The 24,316-nt window shown below is 35.9% G+C and overlaps 2 protein-coding genes across 4 annotated transcripts in view; one reads left to right on the forward strand and one right to left on the reverse strand.

The window, feature by feature from the left end:
• The window catches only part of SEC23A (SEC23 homolog A, COPII coat complex component), an 80,899-nt gene that overhangs the window by 26,290 nt on the left and 30,293 nt on the right, over positions 1 to 24,316 (reverse strand). For all 3 annotated transcript variants that reach the window (XM_005222100.5, XM_024981874.2, NM_001435085.1), the window contains 6 exons: positions 22,026 to 22,184; positions 20,526 to 20,641; positions 15,744 to 15,867; positions 6,769 to 6,849; positions 5,025 to 5,114; positions 3,298 to 3,404 (listed from right to left, as the gene is read on the reverse strand). In XM_005222100.5, coding sequence (XP_005222157.1) covers positions 3,298 to 3,404; positions 5,025 to 5,114; positions 6,769 to 6,849; positions 15,744 to 15,867; positions 20,526 to 20,641; positions 22,026 to 22,184 — 677 coding nt within the window. The remainder of the gene's footprint in view (positions 1 to 3,297; positions 3,405 to 5,024; positions 5,115 to 6,768; positions 6,850 to 15,743; positions 15,868 to 20,525; positions 20,642 to 22,025; positions 22,185 to 24,316) is intronic.
• Positions 9,670 to 15,450, forward strand: LOC782598 (kinesin-like protein KIF20B). The gene is given in 3 exon segments (XM_059879348.1): positions 9,670 to 11,288; positions 11,290 to 11,550; positions 11,552 to 15,450. Coding segments are annotated over 3 exon segments (5,484 nt in total). The 5' UTR covers positions 9,670 to 9,794; the 3' UTR covers positions 15,281 to 15,450.

Raw genomic sequence — 24,316 nt, forward strand, 5'->3', positions numbered from 1 at the left:
ATGAATTTGAGTAAATTCCAGGAGTTGGTGATGGGACAGGGAGGCCTGGCATGCTGCAATCCATGGGGTCGCAAAGAATCAGATACGACTGAGCGACTGAACTGAACTGAACTGACATGGGTTGGTATATCAGACTTTAAAAATTCATTTCTTCAATCTTATAAAATCTTCAATCTTATAAAAACAGAAAAATGGAAACACAAAATATAAAATTTTCTCCCAGACTAAATAATTATCATTTCCTGAACCAGAAAATGAATAAAGTACCAGAATTTTTTCTCATTGGTCTTTAATTCAATTATTAGTAATAAAAATTACTTAATTAAAATTATTATGTATTCTTTTCTCTCCATATTGATACACTAAAACCAATAAAAAATAAGTAAAATTTTAGTCTAAGTGATTCATTTGATATTATATATAAAATAACACAATTTATTAAACTCACCTGTTCTATAAATCTAATCCAGTCAAGCTGATAATGAGGAGACCCAGCAATAGCTTTTGTTTGTTTGTCTAACATTTCACAGGCAGAGTTTTTTAATACTTCAGCTGATCCTGTTCCTAAAGCACCTCACTTAAAGCAATTCTGGCAATACTTATAGCTTCGTGAAAAGCTGAACCACTTTTACATGACTCAGAGCTCTAAGAAGGGATCCCAAGAAAACTCAGGCAGCAGCACTCAAATTCTTCTCCTTTTTTCCTGTGCTTTTAATTTTTTTTCAAGTAGACAAATAATTGTTTAATATTTTCCAGGTGACTTATAGCCATAGATTATCTCAGTCTAATGAAATACCAGAAAGCAGAAAACAATGAGACTGAATAAAGGAATAAGAACTGGTAATTTTAAAGGTTACTTTTAGTGCAACTTAAACACTTAGTGATTATACTAATAGTTTAATTTAATTACTTTTAACTAAAAAAATATCATAGAACTAAAAACAAAGCTGTTGCTTGTCTGGCCACGCAGCAGGGCTTGCAGAATCTTAGTTCCCCAACCAGGGAGTGAACCAGGGCCCAGGGCAGTTGAAGTACCAATGGTTAGGACCACTAGATCACCACGGAATTCTAAAAAGCAAAACTGTTTTAAATGGGAATTTTTCCCCAACTTGTACGACCATGATATTCACTTGCTGAAACATTTTTCTCCTGAAAACAAAACGGTTCAGCAGTGAAAAATACATTAGCAAGCAAACACATACAAATTTACTACTTAAAAGTTATTTAGCCATCAATTTAAAATTTTATTCCTAAAGTTTAAAGGGTTTGTTCACATGGCAAAATCTGTCTTCTGTATTTTCAATACTCTTTCACTATGATTCTTACCAGTAGTTTCAAACCAAACTTTCCAGATCAAAGTTATTTTCTCTATACAACACAGGATAACTTGACTGTATCTCAGGAACTTAAGTCCTTTACTTTCATATGGTTTATTCACTTAACAAATGCACTTGCCTTGGCCAATAAATAAAGGGAAAAAAATAAGACTTGATTATTGAAAATGGCCAGGATAAGTTAATTTGAAGAAGTGGGTGCTTTGGTGAGACTCAAAGATATAAATGGCACTAAAACACACATGGTATCTCTCTACAAATAGCCTCAAAAATTCGAAGCAAAAAAAAATTGAAGATCTATAAATCCATGAAAAATTTCTTATAACAAAAGTTCCCTTTCTCTTGAAAGATTAACCTCTTTTTAAAACTTTTCATTTTAAGAATATTTCAAACATAAAAGCAATGAGTAGAATAATCTATATGTTCATCACCTAGATTAAACAATTCTCAGCACTGTAACATTCTGTTTTGCCATTCTCTCTTCCTTCATACACACACACTTTTTCTTTTGCCAAACTTTGTGAGACTAAATTAAAGATAGATATTTCACCTTCTCCTTAAATACTTCAATGTGTATCTCCTAAGAATAAAAAAGTTCCCTTATACAGCTCCAGTTACAAAATTAATGAAATTAAACACTGATATAACTCCAGTATTCTTGTCTGGGAAATCTCATGGACAGAAGAACCAGGCAGGCTATAGTCCGTGGCATTGCCAAGAATCGGACACAACTTAGCAAATGAACACCACCACCACCACCACACAATCTGGAGACTGGGATTTGGGGAAATAGTTCTTGATGGAAATTTGGCATAAAATGGAAAGTGAAGTGACCTAGCAATATGGAATATAGACTTTTGTAAGAAATTAAAATTTGTGTATAGAATAATAGTTGCAAATATTCAAACAATAAATTCCGTGGTTAAAGGGAAAAAAAAAGATAAAATATTATTATCCTATATGTAGACCAAATTCAAATTGCCCCAATTGTCTCAACAATGCCCCTATAGCAAAAATTTTCCTGACAGGATTTTATCCAGGATTGCATACTGGCTTTAGTTATAATGTCTCTTTAGTCTCCTTTAATTTGGACAAGTTACTAACAGTTTCTTTGCCTTCTAAGACATTTTTGTTGAGTCTAAGCCAGTGGCTTTGTAAAGTATCCCTCAATTTGACATGCTCAGTTGTTTCCTTAAGCAAATATTTTGAATTCCAAATTAAGTTATACAGGCATGTGGGGGTGGAACGTGTATATGCTGCTGCTAAGTCACTTCAGTCGTGTACGACTCTGTGCAACCCCATAGACGGCAGCCCGCCAGGCTCCTCTGTCCCTGGGATCCTCCAGGCAAGACTATGAGAGTGGGTTGCATTTCCTTCTCCAGTGTACATGTTGAGGCGGCATAAATAAATTGACCTATTTGCCAAGAATCAATACTTCAAAGTCTGTAGTATAAAATCTGAACAAACATAAAGGAAAGCTCAATTGGCACTTTTTCTTCAAAAGAGTAATATACTCCCTTAACATTCATTCAAGGATTTTAAGTCAGAGCAAAGTTATAGCAGGACAATATATCTAATGCCCTCTACTATTTAACAGGCCATCCAACACAACACTCTGTTGAAACGTTAGGCCGTGTCCATCACTCACCAAAATAGTCTCATGATTTTAGAAATGAAGCTGGAATTTAAATACATTTCAATAAAAGGAGAGCTATGATGCCTTCCTTCAGTGTGCATTTTCTAAACCATACCTAGATCAGGTTAAGTTTATACTGACCAATACTTCCTACCCAGACAATCAAGTCCAAGACAAACAAAAATAGACCAAAAGTCTGTTCACGTCTAGACTCACCTCATCTAAGAATCCTTTCCAGACTAACTTCACTCCAAAATGTCACTCAAAATAGGAAGCCAGTTTGGGGAGCATGACACATAAATTAAATCTCTAACAAATACAACTTACTTCCTAGCAATGGTGGTCACTCGTATGCGTCTCTGCCCACTTGAATGCTGATACTGAGTCACAAACTGGATTGCACCACGCCCTCCTTGAGGAATTGGAGCATTATGCTGCATAAAAATAAAAGAGCAGAATCTAAGCAAAGTCTATTACAATGTTTTCATATACTCATGGATTGCATATTCTAGCACTAACAATTCATTCTAAAATCTATCAGAAGGATGCTTATTTCAAGGGCATACAGAACAATGGTGATTTACCACATGAAGGAGAAATGTATTGGGGAGAGGAGCAAAATTATGAAGGATAAGAGGGGACTGAGTCAAGCTAGTAAACCAATTTCAAGTAATATAATTCAGAGAAACATGAAAAAGCAAAATGAAAGGAGAAGTGTAAAGAAATTAAAAGATAAAAAAAGCATATGTGAGGCAATTCTGCCTAACAGTAACTGGATAAAAAGAAATGGAACTAACATAAGAAAGAATGAAATAATGCCTCTTACAGTAATATGGATGGACTGAGATATAATCATACCAAGTAAGAGAGACAGAGAAATACGTATATCATACGGTATCATTTATATGTAGGATCTAAAAAAAAGATACAAATGAACTTATTTACAAAACAGAAATAAATTCACAGACATAGAAAACAAATTTATGGTTACCAAAGGGGAAGGCTGGGGTGGGGGATTAGGATTTGGGGATTAACATATACACACTACTATATATAAAACAGATAACCAACAAGGACCTACTGTATAGCACAGGGAACTATACTCAATATTTTGTAATAACCTATAAGGGAAAAGAATCTGAAAAAGAATAGAAAAATATATATGTATAACTTTGCTGTACACCTGAAACTAACACAACATTTCAAATTGACTACAATTCAATAAAAGAAAAAGAGTTAAGTTTCCTCCCCTACGTACATAAGATGAAAACACAGATTTTAGGAAGATAATCACATGATGAACAGATGACCAACAGAAAACCATTAATGAGAAGAGACCAACAGTAATATATGATAATCATCCTCAGAAAGAAACAAGACCGTCAAAAGGGAAACTTTCTTCATGCCCTTTGACAACAGCCATTCTTGCTTTGTTGTTATTGTTACTGTCTGTCAATAAGAGCCACTATCTTTTTCACAAATTTTAATAGTTAAAAAAGAAAATTACTGCATGTATTTTAGGCAGGCTCACTACTAATACTTCATAGTTCATTTTATGCCCAATAACTATTGGTATATCAATATTTATACGTTATATCATTCTTTAATATGATAATGTTCTCCTGCAGCAGAAGAAAATATCTTTCCAAATACTGGCATCTTTTACCTTCCAATCTTTTTCTATAAATTTTGATATCTTAAACTTTCTTTCAAAAGGACTCACATATCAGTATATACCTTGCGACACCTAGGAGGAACTAGATACCCACCTACAAAAATGCATAACTAGAGCAGAATTTAAGATTTTATTTATGCTACAGCTTTAAAACAAAAGACTAAAAGCTGGGTTGTCCAAGGTTGGGTATTTGCAGCTCTCCCTGACATCTCTTATTATACAGTATGTCCTCTCACCAAGGCGTGTAGCCTTGAGAAACAGAAAATGACAAAGAAAAATTTCAAAACAGAACAAGCTTTTGGTCATAGCTCTGGAAATACTCATGGCCTAAATTACGTTTTCAAATATACATTTCAATATTCAAATATAAAAGTCATACCTGATTGACAACTTCAAAATATATGGCTAAGGTTGTAGTGGGACTGAGTCCACATATCTTCCACTGACAAGTGCCACCTGTTCCTATCTCCTGTAAAAATAAAACACAGCATATTTGAAAGCTAGAGAATATAATTTATCTCTGGTGGTGGTGGTGGTGGTGGTGGTGGTTTAGTCAATAAGTCATGTCTGATTCTTGTAACCCCACGGACTGTAGCCTGCCAGGCTCCTCTGTCCATGGGATTCTCCAGGCAAGAGTACTGGAGTGGGAATTTACCACTATATATATGTGTGTGTGTATATATATGTGTATATATATATATATTTATATATATATGGGCTTCCTTTGTAGCTCAGTCGGTAAAGAATCTGCCTGCAGTGCAGGAGACCTGGGTTTGGTCCCTGGGTTGGGAAGATTCCCTGGAGAAGGAAATGGCAACCCACTCCAGTATCCTTGCCTGGAAAATCTCATGGACACAGGAGCCTAGTGGGCTGCAGTCCATGGGGTCGCAAAGTCGGGCACGACTGAGCGACTAACATTTACTTACTTATACACACACACACACACACACACACACACACACACATATATGCATATATATATAAAGGTGGAAACGTAGGAAAAAAAACCAGTGAGAAAAAATTTACTTCAGGTTTCTAACTAATTTAATAAATGTCAAATGTCTAAGATTTTTTTAAGATCATATAAATATGCCATGAAATAAAATTAAGCAGTTTTCACACAAATAAAATTAATTCAAATCCTTGCTAAGTAAATTATAAAAGTATTAGCATAAGTTTCTCATATTGGAGACATTACAAGTATACTCAATTTAATGAAGTAATTACAACTAACATTATCCTTCTATCCAATGATTTAATCCACTTAAAGAGATAGTGATTTAACATACGCATATATGAATACAGGTTCTTCGGATCAGAACTGTGTAATTTAAGCCATCTAATTTCCAAGAAAACATCTTAGATATAAATTTTTACCATGCAAACTGCTTAAAATTAATTTTTAAAGTGTCATTTCAAAGATGATTGCACACTTTGTATTTTATCCCATCATTTTCTTCACAGCTACATGATTCTACCATTTCAAAGCACCTTATACATCTCCTAGATAGAATAATAGTAAAGAAAGGAATTAATTCAGCTTGTGGCTTAGCTGGTAAAGAATCAGACTGCAATGTGGGAGACCTGAGTTAGAACCCTGGGTTTGGAAGATCCCCTGGAGAAGGGAAAGGCTACCCACTCCAGTATTCTGGCCTGGAGAATTCCATGGACTGTATAGTCCATGGGGTCGCAAAGAGTCAGACACGACTGAGTGACTTTCACTTTCACTTTCAAAATCTTAAATCTAATTCAATTACTCCAATGGAACCTCTATTAATGAAAACAATGGGGGAATCAATTTTGACTTTCAGAAATCTCCAACTTTCCAAATCATAATAGTTGCTTTTTCTCCCCCAGGCACAATGGGGCAAGGAATAACTTAGGCATAAAAAATAGAAGACTAGTGAGACAGTACAGAAGTTTTAATTTAGGGACAGATGGGAAAAGAAGAATGTGGAAAGAACCACCACACACAGAGGTATACCAATGGAAGCTGAACCACGTTCTACTGAAAAGCAGCCCACACAGTCATTTTGAAAGAATGCTACATATTGCCCAAGACTCTATTGAATCTACCCTGAGAATTAATGATTTTCTTTTTAGAAAAAAAGGTAGTGACTTACATTTTCAGACACACAGGGTCCTTTAGAATTGAGAGACACACAGGGTCCAATAGCTCCTGAAATCTTTATTTCCCTTGAGGTCTGCAAAATAAGAATATACAGTCAGCACCCCATATTGGTGGGCTCCACATCGGCACCTTTTTGAATGAGAGCTTTCTGGATATATGTGGCAATTTCTTAAAATAAGACAACAATGAAGTTCGCTGCATCAAATGGCTCTTCTTTTCACAAGCAATTTCTCTGTAGAATGCAACACTGTCGGACAGCATTTCACCCATTAATTGAACTTCTTTCAAAATTGGAGTGAGTCCTCTCAAACTCTGTCACTGCTTCATCAACTAAGTTTATATAACACTTTAAATCCTTTGGGGTCATTTCAACAATCTATAAAGTATTTTCACCAGTAGATTCTATTTCAAGAAACCCCACTTTCTTTGCTCATTCTGAAGAAGAAACTCTTCTCCATTCAAGCTTCATCATGAGATTGTAGCAATTCAGTCACACATTCAGGCTTCATTTTATTTTAAGTATTTATTTATTTCACTGTGCCAGGTCCTAGTTGCAGCACATAGGATCTTTGATCTTTACTGCAACATGCAGGATCTTTTAGTCATGGCACGTGGCTTCTTTCAGTTGCAACATATGAACTTCTATTTGCGGCATGTGGGATCTAGTTCCCTGACCAGGGATGGAAACTAGTGCTCCCTGCACTGGGAGCACAGTCTCAGCCACTGAACCACCAGAGAAGTTCCCAGGCTCTAATTCTGCTGCTGCTGCTAAGTCACTTCAGTCGTGTCTGACTCCGTGCGACCCCATAGACAGCAGCCCACCAGGCTCTGCCGTCCCTGGGAGTCTCCAGGCAAGAACACTGGAGTGGGTTGCTACTTCCTTCTCCAATGCAGGAAAGTGAAAAGTGAAAGTGAAGTTGCTCAGTCGTGTCCGACTCCTAGCGACCCCAAGGACTGGAGCCTACCAGGCTCCTCTGTCCATGGGATTTGCCAGGCAAGAGTACTGGAGTGGGATGCCATCGCCTTCTAATTCTAGCTAGCTCTAATTCCCCACATCTAATTCTAGTTCCCTAGTTGTTTCCACTATATCTGTAATTACTTCCTCCACTGAAGTCTTGAACCCCTCAGAGACCCATGAGGCTTGAAACTTCTTTCAAATGCCTGTTAAGGCTGATATTTTTTACCTCTTTCCACAAATCACATATGTTCTTAGTGGCATCTAGAATGGTGAATTCTCTGCCAAGATTCATCAAATGAATCACCGTCTATGGCAGCATGACCTTATGAAATATATTTCTTAAAAAATATGACTTGAAAATTGAAATTACTGCTTGATCCATGGGCTGCATAACACATACTGGGTTAGCAGGCATGAAAACAACATGAATCTCATTGTCCGTCAGAGCTCTTGGAGTACCAGGTGCATTTTCAATGAGCAGTAGTATTTAAAAGAGAAGCTTTTTTTCCTGAGCAGCAGGTCTCAACAGTGGGTTCAAAATATTCAGTAAACATGCGGTAAAGATATGCTGTCATCCAGGATATGCTGTTCCACTTAAAGAGCATGGAGAGAAGATTCTTAAGGGTCCAAGGATTTTCAGAAATGGTAAATGAGTCTTAATTCAACTTACAGTCACCAACTGCATTAGCCCCTAACAAGAGAGTCAAGACTGTCCTTTGAAGCCAGACATTGACTTCTCTCTAGCTATGAAAGTTCTCAATGGCATTTTCTTCCAGTAGAATACAATTTCACCTACACTGAAAACTTGTTTTAATTAACTACCTTCATTAACTAACCCAGTATCTGTTATGCAGGCCATGGATCTTAGCAAGATCTTCTGGATAATTTTCCTGCAGCTTCTACATTACCACTTGCTGCTTCCCTTGCACTCTCATACCTTCCTTAAATGTTATGAACTGACTCTGTGCTAGCTTCAGATTTTTCCTCTGCAGCTCCCTCACCTCTCTCAGCCTTCCAAGAACTGAAGAGAGTTAGGACCCACTCCAGTACTCTTGACTGGCAAATCTCATGGACGGAGGAGCCCGGTAGGCTGCAGTCCATGGAGTTGCGAAGAGTCGGACACGACTGAGCAACTTCACTTTCACTTTTCACTTTCGTGCATTGGAGAAGGAAATGGCAACCCACTCCAGTGTTCTTGCCTGGAGAATCCCAGGGACGGGGAGCCTGGTGGGCTGCCGTCTATGGGGTCACACAGAGTCAGACACGACTGAAGCAATTTAGCAGCAGCAGCAGGGCCTGCTCGAGATTAGGATTTGGCCTAAGGGAATGTTATAGCAGGTTTTATCCTCTATCCAGGCTACTAAAAATATCCACAATCAGGCTATTTCACTTTCTTTTTGCTATCATTCATGTACTTTTAATTTCCTTCAAGAACTTTTCCTTTGCCTTTACAACTTGACTAAATGGTGCCATAAAGCCTAGCTTTTGGCCTGTCTTGGCTTTTGACATGCCTTCCTCAGTAAGCTTTTGATTTAAAGTGAGAGACGTGGGACTCTTTCTTTCACTTGAATGCTTTAGAGGCCATTGCACAGTTATTAATTGATGTAATTTAAAATATTATTGTGTCTCAGGGAATAGGAAGGCCTGAGAAGAGGGACAGAGATAGATGGAGTGATCAGAACATATACATTTGCTGATTAAGTTCACTGTCTTAAATGGACATGGTTCATGGTGCCCCAAAACAATTATGGTATTAATGGTAACATTAAAAATCACAGATGACAAATGCAATAATAATGAAAAAGTTTCAAATATTGTGAGACTTTCCAAAATGTGACAGAGACATAAAATAAGCAAATGCTGGTGGAAAAATGGTGCTAACAGACTTGCTCCACCAGGGTTGCCATAAATCCTCAACTTGTAAAAAGCATAGTACCTGCAAAGCATGATAAAACAAGGTATACCTAGCCTTAAAAAGTTAAACCCGGGGTGGGGCTGGCAGGGTAACATTTGCAGGTGAGGGCCCGAGGAAGGAAATAGGGGACTCCGTACATACCAGAATGGAATCTAATTTAAATCAAGATGGGATGTCTAGACCATCTTATGTTTTCAGTGCTGACCCACTTGCAAGACCTTCAGAAATAAATTTTGATGGCATTAAGCTTGACCTCTCTCGTGAATTTTCCTTAATTGCTTCAAGCACTGAGGCAAACAGTTCTGAATCTAAAGATTATCTCCAAGTTTGTCTTCGAGTAAGACCATTCACACAGCCAGAAAAAGAACATGAGTCTGAGGGCTGTGTGTATATTCTGGATTCACAGACTGTTGTCCTGAAGGATCCTCAGTATACTACCCTTGGTCGTTTAAGTGAGAAAAGCTCTGGGCAGATGGCACAAAAATTCAGTTTTTCCAAGGTTTTTGGCCCAGAAACTACACAGAAGGAATTCTTCCAGGGTTGCATTCTGCAGCCAGTTAAAGACCTCTTGAAAGGACAGAGTCGGCTGATTTTTACTTACGGGCTAACCAATTCTGGAAAAACTTACACGTTTCAAGGCACAGAAGAAAATACTGGCATTCTTCCTCGAACTTTGAATGTATTATTTGATAGTCTTCAGGAAAGACTGTATACAAAGATGAACCTTAAACCACATAGGTCCAGAGAATACTTACGGTTATCACCAGATCAAGAGAAAGAAGAAGTCGCTAGCAAAAGTGCATTACTTCGGCAAATTAAAGAGGTTGTTATGCATAATGACAGTTATGGTGCTCTTTATGGAAGTCTAACAAACTCTTTGAGTATCCCAGAGTTTGAAGAATCCATGAAAGATTGTGAACACTCAAACTTGAACATAGATATTAATAGAAAATTTTCTGTGTGGGTATCTTTCTTTGAGATTTACAACGAATGTATTTACGATTTGTTTGTTCCTGTATCATCTAAGTTCCAAAAGAGAAAGACACTGCGCCTTTCCCAAGATGTAAAGGGCTATTCTTTCATAAAAGATCTACAGTGGATTCAAGTATCTGATGCCAAAGAAGCGTATAGACTTTTAAAGCTAGGAACAAAGCACCAGAGTGTTGCTTTCACAAAACTGAACAATGCTTCTAGTAGAAGTCACAGCATATTTACCATTAGAATATTACAGATTGAAGATTCAGAAATACCACATGTAATACGAGTCAGTGAATTGTCTTTATGTGATCTTGCTGGCTCAGAACGAAGCATGAGGACACAGAATGAAGGTGAAAGGTTAAGAGAGACCGGGAATATCAACACTTCTTTATTGACTCTGGGAAAGTGTATCAGTGTTTTGAAGAATAGCGAAAAGTCAAAGTTTCAACAGCATGTGCCTTTCCGGGAAAGTAAATTGACCCACTATTTTCAAAGTTTTTTTAATGGTAAAGGGAAGATATGTATGATTGTCAACATTAGCCAATGTTCTTTTACCTATGATGAGACACTCAATGTGTTGAAGTTCTCAGCCATTGCACAAAAAGTTTATGTTCCAGATATTTTAAATTGCTCTCAAGAGAAATCATTTGGACCTGTCAAATTCTTCTCAAGATGAATCATTAGATATTAATAATTCAGATAATAAAATACTAAATGAAAAAAGATCCACGATTTCATGGGAAAGTAGCCTAGAAGATGTGGTGGAAGATGAAGATTTGGTTGAGGATCTAGAAAAAGCTGAAGAAAAGCAGAATGTGGAAACTGAATTCATTGATGAAGATCTAGATGATACATTAGAGGATGATAAGGCTTTTAGTAGCCATGCGGGGAAGAGAAAACTTCTGGATTTAATAGAAGATTTGAAAAAAAAAACTAATAAATGAAAGAAAGGAAAAGTTAACATTGGAATTTAAAATTTGTGACGAAGTTACACAGGAGTTTACTCAGTATTTGGCCCAACGAGAAGCTGACTTTAAGGAAACTCTCCTTCAGGAACGAGAAATTTTAGAAGAAAATGCTGAATGTCGTTTGGCTATTTTCAAGGATTTGATTGGTAAATGTGATGCTCAGGAGGAACCAAAGAATGAAGATCATGCCATAAAAGATGAAACTGAAGAAGGACATAATTATGTAGGAATTGAAGATATTATTGATTCTCTTCAAGATGATGTCACTGGTATTAAGAAACAGGCTGAAATTGCTCACTTATATATTGCATCTCTTGCTGACCCCCAGGAAGCTATTGCTTGTTTAGAAATAAAGTTTAATCAAGTTAAAGCTGAATTAGCTAAAACCAAAGAAGAATTAATCAAAACCCGAGAAGAGTTATAAAAGAGAGAAAGTGAATCAGAAATTAATTTAAATTCATTGGTTCAAGAGCTTGAGAAATCTAATAAGAAAATAATTATGCAGAATCAAAGAATTCAAGAGTTGATGGATAAAACTGACCAAAAAGAGGATACTATTAACAAATTTCAGAACCTAAAATTTCATATGGAAAACACATGTAAAGGCAGTGACAATGTTGGTAATTCTTCTTTAATAATAAACAGTAAATTGGTTTGTGATGAAACGACTGAAATGTATAAGGACAGCAAAACTAAAACGTATTCAGGAAGAAAAAGATTAAATGAAAATGAACTTCAACAAGATGAACCACCAGCAAAGAAAGGACTTACGCATGCTAGTCCAGCTATCACTGAAGACCAAAAGAAAAGTGAAGAAATGCAAGAGACCATTTCAGATGAGGAAAACATTAGACTTCTACAAGAAAATAATGAAGAGCTAAAAACACATTTACTCACCATTGAGAATGAACTTAAAAATGAAAAGGAAGAAAAAACAGAATTAAATAAACAGATTGTTAGTTTGCAGCAGGAACTTTCTTCTTCTGAAAAAAAAAGTTTAGGGTTTAGTATAGAGATCCAACAAATTCAGTCGAGTTATGACAATGTGATTTCTGAATTACATGTGCAGAAAAGTATAAATCAAGAACAGAAGGAAAGGATCATGAAATTGTCAGAGGAGATAGAAACTGCTGGACGAAACATCACAAACAATGTTTCACAAATAAAATTAATGCAAGCAAAAATAGATGAACTGCGTAGACTTGATTCAGTTTCTCAGATCGAAAACATAGATTTACTCCATCTCAGGGATCTGTCCAGTTGTTCTCAAGAAGATAATTTGCCAAACACATAGTTACATCATTTGGATAATGATTATTTGATAAGTAAGCAGGTTAAAGAACATGGTATTCAAGAACTTAGTAGGGAAAGGTCTTTCCACTCTACTGTTGAAGCCATTTGGGAAGAATGTAAAGAGATTGTAATGACTTCCTCCAAAAAACCCCATCAGATTGAGGAACTAGAACAACAAATTGAAAAATTACAGGCAGAAGTAAAAGACTATACAAATGAAAACAATAGACTAAAAATAGAGGAGAGGGAGAAAAAGAATCAAGATGATTTACTAAAAGAAAAAGATAGTCTTATACAGCAGCTGAAGGAAGAAGTGCAAGAAAAAACCATTAGTCTTGATATTGAAGTACAGCATGTAGTGGAAGGAAAGAGAGCACTTTCAGAACTTACGCAAGATGTTACTTGCTATAAGGTGAAAATAAAGGAACTTGAAGCAATGTTAGAAACTAAGAAAGATGAATGTAGCCATTCAGCCAAGTTAGAACAAGAAATTATGGAAAAGGAATCTATCATTTTAAAGCAAGCAAGAAATCTGAATGAATGTCAAGCAAATCTTAAAGATTCTATCCAAAATGCCAGAGATTTAAGTGAAAGGGAAGTCAAATTGAAAGAAGAAATTATGCAATTAACAAAAAATTTGCAAGATGCTAAGCATTCACTTCAATTAAAGGAAGAAGAAAAGGAAAGAAACTGGCAAGAAACAGAAAAGTTGAAAGAGGAGCTCTCTGCAAGCACTACTCTTACCCAGAATCTGAAAGCTGATCTTCAGAGGAAGGAAGAAGATTATGCTGAGCTCAAAGAGAAACTGGCTGATGCCAAAAAGCAGATTGAGCAAGTACAGAAAGAGATCTCTGTAATGCGTGATGAGGAGAAATTGTTGAGGATTAAAATTAATGAACTGGAGAAAAAGAAAAACCAGTGTTCTCAGGAAATAGATATGAAACAGCGAACCATTCAGCAACTTAAGGAGCAGTTAAATAATCAAAAAGTGGAAGAAGCTATACAGTATGAGAGAGTGTGCAAAGATCTGAGTGTTAAAGAAAAAATAATCAAAGACATGCAAATGACCCTGGAAGAACAAGAGCAGACTCAGGTAGAACAAGATCAAGTGCTTGAGGCTAAATTAGAGGAAACCGAAAGACTGGCCACAGAATTGGAAGAATGGAAGGAAAAATACAAAGATTTGGAAGCCAAACACAATCAAAGTTCAAATAAAGAATTTGAGGATAACACAGATGTACTTAATACAAAACTCAGTAAGCTTCAAGATGAGTTACAGGAATCGGAACAGAAACATGAAGCTGAAAGAAAAAAATGGTTAGAAGAAAAAATGATGCTTATCACTCAAGCAAAAGAAGCTGAGAATCTACGAAACAAAGAGATGAAAAAATATGCCGAAGACAGAGAGCATTGTTTGAAGCAACAAAATGAAATGGAAATACTTAAAGGACAGTTGGCTGAGAAAGATGGTAACCTCCAGCAGTGGCGGGAAGAACGCGATCAACTTGTTGCAGCTTTAGAAATACAGCTGAAAGCACTGATCTCCAGTAATGTACAAAAAGATAATGAAATCGAACAATTAAAAAAGATCACATCAGAGGCTTCTAAGACAGAAAAACAGACCATGGATATCCACCCCACACAAATGAGTTCAACAGATCCTGGCAGGGTTGAAATTGCACCTCAGTCAACAAGTTTTGAAATTTCCAGAGGTGAAGTGGAGGATGGATCTGTAGTCCTTGACTCTTGTGAAGTGTCAACAGAAAATAATCAAAGCACTCGATTTCCAAAACCTGAGTTAGAGATTCAATTTACACCTTTACAGCCAAACAGAATGGCAGTGAAACACCCAGGTTGTACCTCACCAGTGACGGTTAAGACTCCCAAGGCCCGAAAGAGGAAAAGTCATGAAATGGAAGAGGACTTTGTGAAATTTGAAAATAAGAAGAATGCTACACCAAGAATTAATTTGAAGTCCCCTGTTTCTGAGCATAGAAATTCTTTCAAAAAGGAACAAAAGGTTTCCATACACCCATCATCTAAGAAAACTTATTCTTTACGGAGTCATGCATCCACAGTTGGTGTAAACGGGTCTGCTAAGAAAAAAGAAGGAATGCTACAGAAATTTGGAGACTTCTTACAACATTCTCCAACTATTCTTCAGTCAAAAGCAAAGAAGATAATTGAAACAATGAGCTCTTCAAAGTTCTCAAATGTAGAAGTAAGTAAAGAAAATGTGTCTCGACCAAAACGGGCCAAACGAAAATTATACACAAATGAAATTTCATCTCCTATTGATATATCTGGCCAAGTGATTTTGATGGACCGTAAAGTGAAAGAAAGCGATCATCAGATTCTCAAACGACGACTTCGAACCAGAACAGTCAAATAAATCACTTATGGAGAATATTTTAATATAAATTTTATATTCATAATCATTGTAACTTGTATCATAACTTTTTAAAGATAATTGTATATACTGTGTTGCATCAAATCCCTTTGTATATACATTGTTATTTTGTACTGGTATAATTTTAATTCAATAAAGAAAACATGTTAAAAAAAAAAAAAAGTTAAACCCTATTTAAACAAAAAATGGAGTCAAAGGAAATTTTACTTATATGATTTTTTCTTGTTTTAACAATTACCTATGGATGCTCAAGTAAAATTTCATTATATGTTTAATAATGAACAGTATTATGGTGAATAAAATCTCTAACTCCAGGTTTCAATATAAAATAACCACAATTTTTAAAGTATATATTGAATTTGACTGATGGTATTTTAAAATTATGATCAAGCCTACAAATTTCTCTCTTGGTAACATACCACACATGTCAAGTTTTAGCTCTTACCTTTATTTCTAATGTACCACCAAAGCCCATTTTAAACTGCCCATGCATATCTTTGGTAAAAACTCTTTGAAAGGTCTGCTTGAATAAAGAAGTGTTGAAAGAGTCGCCCATTACCATGTATCCTCTGCATGAAAAGAACAAGAAACAATGTGATGCGAGTACTTGGGTCCATGTGATAAAACCAGAAAAGCAAATTATTTCTCAACACTACTAACATTTTAAAGATATTTCCTCAAATGTGTTTATTAACATTAATTTTAAAAACTCAATTATATGAAAATATTCCTACCCCACAAATAATCTCAATTCTGAGGGTACCTGAGTGCCCCTAACACTTGTATTTGTCCTCAGTAATTTTTTAAAAATCTTTTTTAAATAAGTTATACATCATACATTACAAAATTCAGAAAGCACAAATGGGTACACAGTAACCTATGTGTTGGAAGTGAGAGTTGGACTATAAAGAAAGCTGAGTGCAGAAGAATTGATGCTTTTGAACTGTGGTGTTGGAGAAGACTCGAGAGTCCCTTGGACTGCAAGGAGATCCAACCAGTCCATCCTAAAGATCAGTCCTGGGTGTTCATTGGGGGGACTGATGTTGAAGCTGAAACTTCCAATACTTTGGCCACCTGATGCGAAGAGCTGACTCATTTGAAAAGACCCTAATCTGGGAAAGATTGAGGGCAGGAGGAGAAGGGGATGATAGAGGATGAGATGGTTGGATGGCATCACCGACTCAATGGACATGAGTTTGGGTGGACTCTGGGAGTTGGTGATGGACAGGGAGGCCTGGCGTGCTGCAATTCATGGGGTCGCAAAGAGTCGGACACGACTGAGCGACTGAATCGAACTGAACATGTGTGTCTCTCCTACCCCAGTTACCCAGTTCTTCCTGCTAGTGCAGACAGCTGAGTTAATGGCATGCATTCTCATTTTTACAAACAGAACATCTACACGTGTATGTGTATATGCATGTGTTGGTCTCTGTGTGCCACATTAAGCTTAACAGTGTTATACCAGTGAATGAGAATACAGGGATACTTTGGGAGCATTTTCACTTTATGCACTTACATACTGTTAATTTTTTTCCATAACCATGTACTTCTATAAATTTAAGTTTTAAAAAAAACATTAACTGTCAAATAGAAACTATCCAAGATGCCATTTCCACCCTAATAAATCAGCAAAGCAGCCTGACAATGTATCCTGTTGAGGAGACTGTGGGAAAAGTAGGCACTTTCATAACTGCTGATGGGAATGGAAAATGGTGCAACCCCAACTCAAGGGAATGTGACAGTATATAACAAAATTAAATATGTATTTTCTCCTTAATCCAGCAAACATACTGTTAGGAATCCATCCCAAAGATCACTGGGCAAACAAAAACAAAAAGCAAAATATAGGCACAAGTCTATTCACTTAAGTATTTTTTACAGTAATAAAAGATTGGAAATAATCCAGATGATCATCTGTTGAACTGAATAAATACAGTTCTGAATAGCTGAATAAAATACAGTACATCCACACAGTAGAGTAATATACAATTGATCTTTGAACAACACAGGTTTTGAACTGCATGGGTTCACTTACACGTGTGGTTTTTTTTTCAGTAGTAAATACACAGAACCATACTATTCACTATGGTTGAATCTGAGAACGTAGAACTGCAAATATGGAAGAACCAGAGATATGGAGGGCCAGCTATAAATTATATTCAGACTTTCCATTATGCAAAGGGTCAGTTCCCCTAATCCTCAAATTGTTCAAGATATTTCCAGGATGTGAGTAAAAAATGTAAAGTAGGAAAAAATGCAAAGTAGGGGAAAGTGAAGTTGCTCAGTCATGTCCGACTCTTTGTGACCCCTGGACTGTAGCCCACCAGGCTCCTCTGTCCGTGGGATTCTCCAGGCAAGAATACCGGAGTGGGTTGCCATTTCCTTCTCCAAGGGATCTTCCCAACCAAAGGACTGAACCCCAGTCTCCTGCATTGCAGGCAGATGCTTTACCCTCTGAGCCACCAGGGAAGCCCAAAGTAGGGGAAGGCATGTAAAATTTCTGTTTACATTTAATCCCCCATTAAATGGGGGATTAAAAAAAAATTTTAGTAAAAAATTAAAAGAGGACACATATACTCATAAACAACATGAATACAAACATTTATAAACATTTTGTATAGTTTTTAAATAATAAAAGCAATCAAAAATTAAATTAGGCAAAAGAATAAAACCGCTGTGGTATAATTAATCAATGGTAATTTTTTAAATAAGATTGTATTTATTTATGTATTTGACTGTGCCAGGTCTTCATTGAGGCATGTGGGATCTGGTTCCTGGACCAGGGACTGAAACCAGACACCCTACATTGGGAGTATGGAGTCTTAGCCACTGAACTACCAGAGAAGTACTCAACAATAATTTTATTTTTGATACTGCTGAAGTCCTTATTTATGTCATCTCTGATGCTATTATAGATTGTATGTTGTTAAATTTTGTTTGCTCTTTATTGTTGACTCTTGAACAACCCAGAGTTGGGACACAGACCCTTATGCTCAGTCAAAAATCTATGTAAAACTTTTTAGTTACCCCTTTGTATCCACAGTTCCATATCCCCAGATTCAACCAACTAAGGATGGTGTAGTAATTCAGTGTATATTTACTGAAAAAATACCCACATATAAGTGGACCTGTGCAGTTCAAATTCATGGTGTTCAAGGGTCTACTGTATTTGTTGCTGCTGCTGCTGCTAAGTCGCTTCAATTGTGTCCGACTCTGTGCGACCCCATGGACTGAAGCCCACCAGGCTTCTCCATCCATGGGATTCTCCAGGCAAGAACACTGGAGTGGGTTGCCATTTCCTTCTCCAATGCATGAAAGTGGAAAGTGAAAGTGAAGTTGCTCAGTCGTGTCTGACTCTTAGTGACTCCATGGACTGCAGCCTACCAGGCTCCTCCATCCATGGGATTTTCCAGACAACAGTACTGGAGTGGGGTACCATTGCCTTCTCCCACTGTATTTGTTACTGGTATACAAAAATATAATTGAAGCTTGTACACTGACCCTGATTTAGAAGTCTTGACAACCTAACATACTAATTTTATAGTCAGCATGTACATTCTTTCAGATTTTCCATTTTTGTAAACATACCATCTATAATGATCTATGTTATCACTAAACCTAGTTAAGCATCCTAAATTAATGGCAACATATACTGCACCCTATTATCTGTTCCCTTTTACAACAAACTTTTATGCAAGAGCTGTCTATACCCTTCCTAGTCAGTGTGGCCCTTGATCCATCAACATTAGCATCATCAAGGGTCTTGTTTGAAAAGCAGAATTTCAAGTCCCATCCTATGCATACTAAACCCAGAATCTGCATTTTACCAAGATATCCAGCTGACATGTAAATGTGAAAAGGAAGTCTGAGAAGTTCTGGTCTATACCAGCTGCTCCCAATCCCCTCTCCTGTTCCTTTTCTTATTCATTCTAAGTCAACTTTCAATGCTCTTAGGAAAGTCACCAATGACCTTCCTAGTGATAAATTACATAATCTTATAATCTCATCCACTTTTACTACTTTAAAAAAACCTGTAATATTCTGGCAACTCCCACATTTATATCTACAGATATAAATCCAGACCTATCTTCTGCCTTCCAGGTTCTAATAACCAACTGCCTACTCAACTCCTCCAACGGATGTCTACTGGCATATTAAACCAAACACGTTCGGAACTGAACTCCTAATCTTCTCCCCAACTGTTCTTCCTCCCAGTTGTACCCATTTCAATAAAGAACAGCGCAATCCTTCTAGACTCATTTGCGTTTCTCAAACCCCAGATCCAACCTATCAGCAAATCTTCTACCTTCTAAATATATCCAAAATCCAACCATGTCTCACCACCTGTGATTCCACCACCTGCTATTCCTGTATCTCACCGCTGAAGACAACTGAAATCAGTGACCCTTTTAAAACATTTATTCAAATCATATCACTCCTCTCCCGAAAACTCACTAATGACTTCCCATCTCACTCAAAGTAAAATCCAACAAACCAGGGATAGGAACATATTCAACCTGATAAAAGCATCTACAAAAACCCACAGCTAACGTTATTCTTAATGGTGAAGGACAAAATGGCTTCCCCCTAATATCAAGAATAGGCAAATCTATAGAGAGAGAAAGTAGTTTTGTGGTTGTCTAGGCTGAAAGGGGAGGGGAAGGAAGGAGAAATAGAGAGTGACTGCTAATGGGTACAGAGTTTCTTGCTGGGATAATGTAAATGTCCTAAATTAAATTATGGTGATAGTTAGAATATACTAAAAAAATAAATTATATCCTTTAAGGACTTCCATGGCTGTTCAGTGGTTAAGACTCTGTGCTCCCAATGCAGGGGGCACTGGTTTAATCCCTGGTAGGGGAACTAAGATCCCACATGCCACATACCATGCAGCACAGCCAAAAGAAAGTAAAATAAATTATATGCTTTAAATGGGTAAATTTTATGGTATGTTAATTAAAATTCACAAAAGCCACTAAAGTAATAAAATACAATGAGTTAAGAGTATCAAGATGAGCTTTTCAAACAGAACTTGTGCCTTTTTAACTGTATTTTACAAAAAATTTAGTGAGCATCACTGAAAGGAGTATAAGAAACTTAACAGCTGTTGCCCTAGAGTGGCAGGATGATGACTCGGTTACTTTTTCTAAAATTGTCATTGGTTTATACTTGTAAACTCTCATTATTAGTTTATAATTGCAAAACTTATAAAAATGTGAATACATACCCGGTAAGGTTAGGACAGCACTTCATCTCCAGGAGACCTGTCTGATCTAATGCACATGCATAGATATCGATAACATGACCAGTGGTAGCAGCACGATTAGCCAATGCTTCAAAATGCTACAACAGAATTTTGAAGACCAAATCAAAGTAACGTACAAACTTCATCATCCTATAACTCTTTCACCATCAATAGATCAAGATGATCTAAGAAATGTTCAGAGTCCATAATAATGTAAATGGGATTTGTCCTAATTTAATTTTCTATAATGTCTCATAAAATAATACAATAAATTCTAGTAAGTCTGGCACTTTCACATTCTTTAATTCTTTCTAAACTCCTCAATCAAGTTAACCTTGAAGAAAAGCATAGGGAACATCCTGCTCTTCATACATAAAAATAATAGAAGAATCAACACAGAACTTTTTCTTGGCTAAATCTATACCCAAGTAACATAAAAAATAGAGAGACAATAACAAAATCGTTAAGATAAACAAATACAAAACTTTTTTTATAGCTCTAAGAAATATTCCAAGCTCAAAAGGGAAATTAGGTGTCAGGAAAATAGTATCCATTAATAGTAACAAAAATTATCTGTTATTAACTACACACTAAAAATTGAATAATGACTACCAAAAAAAAAAAATGAGACAATACAGCACAACTAAACTAAAATTGTAAACTTTAGAGAATTTTTTTAAAAGGGTGTTGGTTGGGAATTAACAAGCAGAACCAATACAAGGGTGTCAAGAATCAAAAGTAGTAAAAATGTACTGACACAAACCCAGGTAAAACTGAAGTTTCATGAACACAGAACAACTCATGAGAAAATGATGGACTATTCAAATTACGAATAATATTCACATCTAAAGGGCAGCCTCTTGGAAATGAGAAATAGGAAAATTTAAGAAATTCTTCCTTATGGGAAAGACATTCTTTAACGTGAATATTAAAAAGACACACAGGTTTTCTCCCAGGATTAATTTTTAAAGAGACACCTACTGGTGTCCACTATTAAGTTTTTAATTAAAAAGTTAATATTTAAATTAAATTTAAAAATATTAAATTTTTAATACTTCAGCCACCTGATGCTAAGATCTGACTCATTAGAAAAGACCCTGATGCTGGGAAAGATTGAAGACAGGAGGAGAAGGGGACAACAGAGGATGAGATGGTCAGATGGCATCACTGACTCAATGGACATGAGTTGGAGTAAACTCCAGGAGCTGGTAATAGACAGGGAGGCCTGGTGTGCTGCAGTCCATGGGGTCGCAAAGAGTCGGACACAACTGAGCAACTAAACAACAAAATTAAGTTTCTAAATATTTAAAACCAGAAAAAAAATACCCTAAGTTATCAAGGAAAAAAAGACTATTTCTCTAATTCTGAATGGCAGCTATAGGATCATCACAATATCGGATTTATCATCAAGTAATTATATTCCTCCTTCTTCACCAAATGAATTTTTCTAATAAGGCAAAAAGACTTAAAAATCAAACTTACCTTAGTTCCCTTTTTGACATATTTGGCATTGTCTTTTTCAATGTCATGCCATGATCTTATGGGTGTCTTCAATTCATCTCCAACCACCATTCCAGGCCCCTGAGTGGCTGGACCACCAATGAACATCATGATACGAGCACCAGTGTTGGGAAAAGTACACTATTAGGAAAAAGTAACCCATGAGAAGAGTTTAAAGGGAAACAAATGGATACACATTTCTGATACTGAATTTTGATATATTCTTTCTAAACAACAGGAAAGCACACATATTTCAAGAACAATCAAATGTTTAACAAAATTTAAACACAAGATATATCTTTCTTTTGAAATTCTATTCTAATGGTCATGTTTTCCTAATTTTATTTTTTTTTCCTAATTTTAAAATTATCTATAAACCTAATCCCTATAAGCAAGGTTGTTCCTCCTTCTTAACTAGTACAGACAGGAAGGAGTAGGGAAAGAAGAAGAAAATAGGGCACTCTATTTGTTCCACAAATAAATAATATCATATTCAAAATGCTTTTATTTTTAATTTCTATAAGCAGTTATTGAAAAAAAAATACAGAGTGCATTTTCAAGCTACTTATTCATTACATTCAGAAAAGAATATATCACTTCTCGGGCTTTTGGCTAAGATCAAGTGCAGAAAAGAATGTAAGTGATATAAACTTTAATAATAATTTTAAAAATCACATACTTAACAAATCTAGGGAAGAGCAAGGAAAACTGCCTTTTAATTTTCATTTTCATATATCCTTATATATTGTTGGAATGTTTTTATTAGGTATACTTATTACTTCTATGACTTTCTTAAATTAGGTTAATAAATAAAAATACTCTTTTCATCCTGGGTATCATCTTGCTGATGTAATACCAATCATGTAAAGCTGAAACATCAGTAAAGAAGAACGAATAAAAGTATACAAACCGCACATCTTCATAACTAGAACACAAAAAACATTTAAACTTTGAATTACTTTTAAAGAAAAAAATAAACACTAAGTCCCAGTGAGCTATCTCCCAAGCAAACCTTCACACAGAGCAAGGGCAGTTTGGGGAAAAGTAGAGGGAAGAAAGAAGGGAGCTAGCAACCAGCACAGAACAACTGCCAGACTCAAATGAAAACTTAAAGGAAACTGAAGAAAAGCAAGAAAATACCCAAGAGCATAAAAACTAAGTAAAGAGTAAGAGAGCAGAGACAAAGTGGCTGAAATGGAAAACAGGCAAAGATCCAATTTATGTGTAACTGAAGTTCTTAAAGAAGATAAAACAGTTAAAAAACTAATACTTAAAACTATGATACAAGAAAACTTTATAGAAACAAAAGATTTGAATACACATATAAAAAAGGATCACCAGACACTAGAGAATATTTACCCACAAGACATTCTAATAACGCTATTAAAATAATAAAGATAAATTCCTCAAGACCTCCAAGCAAAATGATCAACTAATTTACATGGGCAAGAGAATTAGACTGGCATCAGTCTTCTCAAAATCATCAAAGCAAGAAAACAATGGAGCATCATTTTCAAAAACTACCAGAAAGAAAGTGAGAAGCAAGGCTTTTTATATCCTGCCAAGTTATCCTTCAACTATAAAAAAGCCACAGAAGAAGTGTTCAAACATTAGACAGTTTATGAAATTCTGGACCCTTACATCTTAAGAAATTTACTAGAAGACAAATTTCATACAACAAAGGGACTGCCACTACTCTCAACATATAGTTTTGTACAACTTTGATTTGGAGGCATGTTAATGTTTCACTTTACATACACACACACGCAAAAGAGGAATGGGATTTTTTAAAAAGAAATGTACAGAATGTGCAACAAATCAAAAACATAACCACATGAAGTGGGGGGAGGGGAGGGTGGGGATAACTAACCCAGTTCACTTTTGAGTATAGTGTATTTTGTCTTATATATCCTCAGAATGTTAAATAAACATTGAGCTCTAACTCCTAGGCTTTTTCACAGAGATCTGAGCTAAAAATTCTAAAACTAGTCTATCTGTATTCTAAGACTGAGCAAATAAGTAAATATATTTTAAATAGTCACAGCCAGATTCTCACGGTCAAAGGAATTACAAATATGCAAAGTGGGAAGGACAGAATAAATCCTGTGGTACTAAATTGGAATTAGATATATTTGAAAGAAATCTTGGTTTCTAATATATATAGTGTTTATGGTTGTAATAGAGATAGACATAGATGTTTGCAGGGGAATGTAGATATATGTGTAAATATATGCACACATAAACAATTATATGGGTATGTGTGTATATATATA

The sequence above is a fragment of the Bos taurus genome, chromosome 21 (genome assembly GCF_002263795.3).
Source record: "Bos taurus isolate L1 Dominette 01449 registration number 42190680 breed Hereford chromosome 21, ARS-UCD2.0, whole genome shotgun sequence".
Classification (NCBI taxonomy): Eukaryota; Metazoa; Chordata; class Mammalia; order Artiodactyla; family Bovidae; genus Bos; species Bos taurus.